This window comes from Theobroma umbraticum, unplaced genomic scaffold (genome assembly GCF_002168275.2).
Source record: "Theobroma umbraticum cultivar Fairchild unplaced genomic scaffold, ASM216827v3 scaffold_67.0, whole genome shotgun sequence".
NCBI classification, from domain to species: Eukaryota; Viridiplantae; Streptophyta; class Magnoliopsida; order Malvales; family Malvaceae; genus Theobroma; species Theobroma umbraticum.
In genome coordinates this window covers 1,484,547-1,492,799 of record NW_018397262.1, presented here as the reverse complement: position 1 = coordinate 1,492,799, position 8,253 = coordinate 1,484,547, and the positions used below count along the sequence as shown (strand labels likewise).

Here is an 8,253-nt window from a genome sequence, read left to right as displayed (position 1 = left end):
CTCACCTATGGTTGGGAAGTCATCTTTTAGAAAATCAACATCACGAGATTCCATCTCAGTTAACCCTCCATCAGGGTGTTCTCCATACATCATGTAGCCCTTAGAATGTTCTGAATATCTAATAAATACACACTTATTAGCTTTAGGACCAAGTTTTCCATATTGATGATATGAGTGATGTACGTACCCGGATGATCCCCAAGGACGTAAGCCTTCTAAATTGGCCTACTTTCATTCCATAACTCATATGGAGTTGTGGGAACAGATTTTGAGGGAACGCGATTGAGAATATATGTTGCGGTCAAAAGGACATCCCCCCAAAAACTTATTGGAAGGTTGGCTTGTGCCATCATTGACCTAACCATGTCTAACAAGGTACGATTCCTTCTCTCTGCAACACCGTTTTGTTGCAGAGTTCTAGGTATCGTTAATTGTCGACATATTCCCTTTTCCTCACATAATTCTTTGAACTGATTAAATAGGTATTCGCGCCCTCTATTAGTTCGAAAAACCTTAAGTTTCCTTTCTTTTTGATTCTCAACCTTTGCCATAAAGTGTTTAAAATAATTCAAAGCTTTAGAACAGTGAGACAACAAAAATATAGATCCATATCGTGAGTAATCATCTATGAATGTAATGAAATAGGATACGCCATTGCATGCCTTTACATTCATAGGCCCACAAATGTCTGAATGGACAAGTTCTAGAAGATGGGTGGCCCTTTTAGTCTTCCCAAAAGGTTTTCTGCTGGACTTACCAGTAAGACATGGCTCACATGTAGGAAGTTTAATTTTGGTGATTAAGCCCAGTAACCTTTCTCTAGTCAATTTGGACATTCTATTTTGCCCAATATGTCCTAATTTAGCCTGCCATTTCACAAAATTATTTATTACATCAGAAGAAGAATTTGAAACAAAAGCAACATTTTTAGTAGAAACCAAATCCAACATAATCAAACCGTCTTTAAAATAACCATGACCAAAAAAAGTGTTTTTAATAAAAATAGACACACTATAATTCTAGAAGGTAAAATCAAATCCTAAACCCATCAATACTAAAACTGAAAGTAGATTACATCATACAGACGGAGTATAAAGTACATCATGTAGGAGCCATTTTCGCCCATTGTGCATTGTGAGTTGGTAAGTTCCTGCTCCTAAGACCTCTTCTTGTTCTCCGTTCCCTATCATGACAAAGTGTCCACCCGTTGGTAAATGATGGTAATCTACATATCCTACACGGTTGCAAGTTATATGCTTGGTTGCTCTTGTATCTACAATCCAACCAAGGAGAGAATGAGTTATAAAAACATGAGAACATACAAAAGTTCTAAAGCGGTTGAGAGAACGAACCTTCTTAGGCTCAGTGCATTCCTGAGCAAAATGTACCTTCTTACCACAGTTAAAACATTTCAACTTGGACTTATCCTTCTTCCCACCACGCTTGCCTCTTTGGGCCTTGGTGACTCCATCACTTTTGGGCCTTAGATTTCTAGTCATTCCCTTCTTTTATTGTCTCTTTAGCAAGGGAACAAACCCTTTGTGATTTCCAACTGGAGCTATCAAGGCAGTGCTGTGAATAGCTTCTCTACGCTCTGCCTCAAGCTCTAAACGGTGAGAAATATCATCAAAAGTCTTTATCCTTTCATTATGTGTTAATACAAGTTTAACTTGTCCCCATGAGGACTCGGGTAGTGACCTGATGACAACTAAGACCTGCTGCTCATCTATGAGATCATAGCTAGCTGCTTTCATCTCTCTTATCATAGTTGACATAGCCTTTAAGTGTTCAGCCATAGTGTGCTTGGAGTCCATCACATATTGATTGAACTTCAGTGTCAAGGCACGAAGCCTAGTAATTGTAGTTCCACCATACTTGAATTTTAGTTGTTCGCACAACTATTTAGTAGTTGGGAAGTTCTCAAACTCCTCAATGAGATCATCATGCATGCAGCTTAACATGGTAAAAATGGGCACTACGATCTCTCTTATACCAAGTGTCATAGGCCTCTTGGTCACGGCGATGCTGGGCTGTGTTTCCAGCTTCAAGTGGGTTCATTTTTTTAGTCAAATGATCGAGCAACTCTTGCTCATTGAAAAGTACTGAACCTTCTTATGCCAGATATCATAGTTTTTGCCATCAAGTTTGGCACCTTTGGTCAAATCAGCAATAATTTGTTTTGAAGCCATATTACTACATCATTGCATAAGATTTAATTAGGCACATATTTAATTTCCTAATCAATTAAGATTAGACATATTTAATTTCTACCAATATTACTAGTTCGAAAATTTCGCATGCACGCTAGTAATCATCACCAATAGTATAGGCATCAATTAAAATGTCTAATTTAATTTAACCTTGGATTATGGGAACAACGCCCACTATCCTTAAGCATGGGAACAACTCCCATGTACCACATAATATAATGAGTTCTACTAAGGAACCCTAATAATATTTATTTTTTGGATGATCAAAAACTTTCATATAAATATTATGCACATAAAAATAGCACTAAGTAGATCATATTTTCAAATGCTTCCAGGAAAGACTACAATAGTCTCCTTGACAAAACACCCTACTTCTGCAACAATTTCCAAGAAAGGCTAGAGGAGTCACAAACGGTCTCTTTTAAAACCCAGTCTCTTTTGACAAGATTATTGAGATATATAATCACCGTATTGTTTTTTTTTTTTTTGCAAACAAGTTTACTTAACAAATAAGTAAAATAATTATGTTATGAATTTTATAAATTTTACCTAACAAATAAGTAAAACAATTACATCATGCATTTTTTTTTTAATTTTTGTTGCCATCCATAAGGCACACCCTAGACCAATGCACCTGTTTGCACTGGATTAAAGCCTACTCCTTTTCATATCAGTTTCAAAATTAATCAATATCGGTAATTATAATCAAAACAAGCTTACAAAAATATACACAAATTAAAAAGGATGAAAGCAAGCCAAAACCTGCTCTGGTACCACTTTTGGAAAGTGGGCTTACCTTTTCAGATAAATATTCCACTTCTTTTCTGACCGGAGAAGCTTGCTTTACAAATACTCCTTTGTGTACACAATAATTTCTTCACTCTCATTGTGATGGAGCTGCTACTAGAGTCCTCTACAAGGAATTACACGTTCCAAAACCCTCTAGCTTTTGATAATGCCTTAAGAATGAAGAGAAAGAAAAAAAAAAGAGAAAAGAGCTTTTTTTTTCTGGTTTTTTTTACTTACAGAAAAACTCACATTCACTCTTTTTCTGTGTATTGAAACTAGTACGTTTATGGACTATTTATAGACGTATTAGGGATATAGAGATAGGATATTATGTTTAAATTTAAACAAATTAAATTTAAATATAATTAATCCTTATTTAAATTTAAACAAATTAAATTTAAATATAATTAATCCTTATTTAAATTTAAACAAATTAAATTTAAATATAATGGATAGATAATTTAAATTTAAACAAATTAAATTTAAATTTATATCCTATTGAAACATTCAATTAAGTTATATCAGAACAATATCTAATATTAATCAATTGAATATTATTTAATTATCCATAAATTATTAATAAAGTTGCATGCTATGTGGACGCAACACATTTAAATGCAACATGAACCTTTAATGCCCGATGTGCTCTATGGATATGTTAAACGTTAACTTTAATTCTATACTTACTAATGTTTCTGTTTTTAAATTTAGGTTGTCATCGAGGTTACTTCATTGAAAGATATCACTGAATGGCTGCAAAGCTGTGCCCTCGAATAGCTGATGGAACTTGCATCTCGTCTATATAAACTTCTAGTTGGTGGCATGAAGTTGATAAATGAACATGCTGCTTTTGTCAATCCAACTTTACACATTATCATATCAACACTAAAAATGTGCCGGAAAAGGCAAATGAACCAGCCTCATTTCACCCTATCACCTGAGGGTTTATTTCAAATCTAGCAAGCTGTTAATGAGCATGACTTGGAAGATGTAGTGGACATGCAGAGTGTGGGCATGAAGCTATATTTACGAGCACACCTCCTGTTGACATGTTTTGCATGGTTCCTCTCTCTCTCTCTCTCTCTCTCTCTACCTTTTTTTGATGAGTATAAATAGTTATATCTCTACATGTATATAATGTATCCTGACAGAACTTTATGACTGGTGTTTTATAATGTCAAATAGTTTTGTACAATCATCATTTATGCTGATTAAGGTCCTTTAATATTTCTTTTTCTTTAAATTGGAGGACAGGAAAAGAATTTTTACTCATAAGTTATGTTGAATAACTCCCAAGCAGCTCTAAGCATAAAAGAGAAGTGGGATTCATTGTTACTTGACATTGCTGCTTGTTTATTTGTACCTCATGCATCATGGTAGGTTCATATATGTCAGATGAATATATAGCACTCTGTTTAATGCTTTGACATTATTGGGTTAGATTAATCTGGTTTTTGAGTTGTTTAAATCAATTCCTTGCTCTGAAGAAGTAAGCAAAAAGAAGAGAAAGGAGTTCTTTCAATCCATATTTTCTTATGTTACTTCTTCTGTTTTATATCCACTATTCTGTTCCCTTGTTTCCTTCACTAAACAATAGATTCTCTTTGGATGTATTTTGCAGGATCGAGAAAAGCTTTCAAGTTTTCTTATTTGGGCTACTTCTACTGCCTTAAAGTCTTGAGTCTAGGAAAATGTTTCAGTGCAAAGAATCTGGTCTCTATCTCCCAGTAATCTTAGAGGAGGCATCACATGAGGAGTCCTGGACATTGAAACAATTACACTGGCTTACTGCTTCTATAATTCAGGGGAAGCTTTCTTGGAAATTTAATGATTAGATTGCCAAGTTTTCAGATAGATCAAACTCAAAAACTCTTCAGTCTTTCTTGGAATATGTCCCAAAGGGACATAAAAAAGGCAACAAAAGTAGCTTTAGCTGCGTGGAAATGTTAGCAGCCCAAGTCTTTTATCTGCAGCAGTCTCTTGGCATAAATTGAAGTGCTCTTCCATCAGTTGTCTCTGCACTTTGTCTCCTTCTCCTTCGTGATGATTCCCAAGTTGCATGTACTAAAATTTGATTAATGTCTTGTCTATATGGCATCATTGATTGAGGGTGGGAATAGGGGTCAAATTATATTTGAATTTGGTTTATGAAAAGAATCAATTGACATGTTTGTTGCCAGCCATTCAGGTTAAATACTCTTCTAATTTATGCTAGATATTGTGAACTTTTGTGATGGTTAGTGGAATGTTAGACGATTACCTGGACTTATTTTGGCATTTTATGATGATTGAAGCTGTTAATAGAACACAAGATCCAAGTGTTCTATGAGCACTGGTGGATGTGTGGCTGGACTGGGAACTTATAGGCCTAAAGATGAATATGATATAATTTATGGACAAGTGGATCGAGACTGACTACAATTATGTGTTCTTTTTATCTTATTGAACCCAATACTTAATGGATGATAGCTGGTGAGAAAAATCATGCTCTTACAATTTGAGAATCCATGTTACTAGTCATTCCCTTTTGCCAGTAAGGCTTTTGAATTAGTTTAAGGGTACTCTTGTTTATTTAGAAACATACGTTTTACGTACTAATGCCACTGCCAATTATTTTAGCTTAAGGGATAGACTCTCTCCACAGGTGTTTTGACTTGTATACTTGTAATGTTGAATCTCACTGAGGAACCATAGTGTTTCCTAATTGTTATTTTTGTTCCCAGGGATAAAAATAGCATTTGTACCGATAGCTTTATTAAAAATATCTCGGGGGAGTATGCCAATTGCCAAAATAGTTCTTCTGTTTGCAAAAGTGCTTTTATGGAATTCTCTTTGATTGATTTCTAACTTTTTGTGATTTCTGCTGAATCAAGATTGGACTTCATGCTTGACTTTAGGACTTCAAAGGTGAGCCTGTGTTCAATGATAAGTTGCCCTCCTGAATCAAATCCTGCTTGGAGATGGTAAATATAGCTCTCATCCCCCATTTTTGGTTTTATGATAATTTTATCGCTGTTTTTGTTAAGATGTGATAGTACATTTGGTAGCTGCAGTTGAGCTGAGCTGAGTTGATTAATTGGGTTGAGCTTCAATATATTTAGAGCACCTTCAGACTCTAGCTTTTGCTCAAGCTTAAGCTTCATTAATGTTCTTTGTATTTGGCTTGTCAGGGATTATCAAGCTTGAGCTTGGGTCAAGGTGTCATTTCAGCAATCTTTTTTCTTCTTTTTTTTCCCCTGAAATACAATGGCAAAATCCCACTCTTTGGCTTCCAAATCGAAGAGTAAATAAATTAGCACAAAAAATCTTAACCGCACAGTATCTTTTGCCAAAGCTAATTCAAGAAGAATGACAATAAAGATGGAGAAATCAGTTAATAAAATGATTCCCACAAACATCATATTTAAATAGGGAGGAGAGCCATAGCTTGTTTAATATGAAAATGAAACAAACTTCAAGTTGCTTGGGCTTGTTTCCTTAGAGAAGCATATCTTTTACTTTTGCCTAGATTTGGTTAAAGCAGGTGATAAACAAAGCTGGAAAGCCTATTATGAAGACCTAGCTTCATTTGTAGCCCCAGAAAAATACTCTGACTTACTCATTGCCCCATGTCAGTTTTAATTGGTGACATATAAGTGGTTCTCACAGTTGGCTTGGTACCGAGTGATGGAAATTAATGCATTCACACTTTTTTCAAGTGTTTTCCATGGGAAAGAACCTACTAGCAAACATCACAAATTCACATGTGCTGTAAATTTGATTAATGAAAAACACTCACAAATTAAAATTAAAAAAAAAGGTTAAACTGCTAAGTTAATTGAAATTCCTAGGTTCTATCCCATATTTCTAATTGGTTGTTCATTCAAAGTAGTAAATTGCTAGACACAAACATATAACATATGTATGTATCCTGAAATTTCATAAGTGTCCCATCCCCTTATCCACTCTCTCCAAAACAAAATTAAAAAAGGGCTGGGGGTGGGATTGATTAAAGTCTTGATTGATTTTATTATTTATGCTATGTATTCCTTGCTCAATCTAATGAAGTTCATTTGAAATGTGTGCTACTGTGCCCCCAGAGAAACAAAAGTGCCCTGTTGTACTCTTTGTACAAGTCCATTGACTAGCTGTGAAAGGATCATTCATCTAAATTGACTGATTTGGAGAGGATTGATGAGCTTCATGCCTGCCAAAACCTATTGGTGATGATCTCAAATGTGCTTTAGAGGAAGTCTTCAAATTTTCAGGCTTTATTACTGCAAGCTGTAGAGAATTCTGGTGTATTTAAATGGGAAAGAAGTATTATAGAGACTGAATGATATCTCGGACAAATTCAATTCGTCTTTGCATTCTAGATTTTTATATGATGTAGCTATGGTGGGAAACCAATAGACCACTGCTCCAACTAAATTGAAAATGGAAACAACCACCCCAAGCATGGTGTAAAGCTAAATGTTATAGAGCCATGAACCGTCTAAGAAGACTAATAGTGTTGGAAGCAATGCTAGGAACAGCTACAAGGAAATATGGACACAGTCAGTCATGTCCATAAGAGTACAGATGTTGGAACCAAGTGGTAGCATGGAAACTGTGGCTATCTTTTATGGAAGGTTGTGGAGTTATGGTGATTATGGTGAAGAGTGATGCAGACCGGGTGACATGAAAAACTGATTAGTGGAATCTTTGGACTTTGGTTACTTCTATCTGCTTTGCGTCATTGGCCAAGACCTTCGGTTGTCGTTCCATTGCTCTTGGAAAGGCATTCTGCGACAGGCCAATTAGCGAAACATAGCCCAACTACTGAGGTTTGTGATGAAGCCAGGTGCCGCCATTCTTTATAAAGGTACTAGGCAAGGATGCTCACGGCTTAAATTTGAATTGCTGCAATAATGTTGCTTGAAGTGAACAAACTAGCATGAAGATGGCATGTGTAATCAAATATCTGATTAAGATCCAAAATTTTGGAAAAAACATAAGTCTCAGTGGATTCCTTTTACATTTTAAACCTCAAAAGCAATTGTCAAACTGAAAATCAGAATTAATTAAAAATATTTTTTTTTGAAAGGTGAAATTTTATTAAACCAGCCTTCAACCTGTCGCTTCAAGTCTTTAGTCTTAATTGCCTAAAAGACTCTTGATGGCATAATAGTTGCCTTGGCTGTATGGAACCTGTACACTTGTACCAAAAAGAATCTGCCCAAAAAGAAATTGGCAGCACAACACCATGAAACATTAGAGGTGCCGGAAAACAAAG

At 35.4% G+C, this 8,253-nt stretch overlaps 1 protein-coding gene and 1 pseudogene across 1 annotated transcript in view; one reads left to right on the top strand and one right to left on the bottom strand.

The window, feature by feature from the left end:
- LOC149526972 (uncharacterized) overlaps positions 1 to 5,074 on the top strand; it is an 11,801-nt pseudogene extending 6,727 nt beyond the window's left edge.
- A 3,048-nt stretch (positions 5,075 to 8,122) lies between these two features.
- LOC110419598 (pre-mRNA-splicing factor ATP-dependent RNA helicase DEAH7-like) overlaps positions 8,123 to 8,253 on the bottom strand; it is a 6,006-nt gene continuing 5,875 nt past the window's right edge. The window contains 1 exon segment of the mRNA XM_021432694.2: positions 8,123 to 8,192. Coding sequence (XP_021288369.2) covers positions 8,123 to 8,192 — 70 coding nt within the window.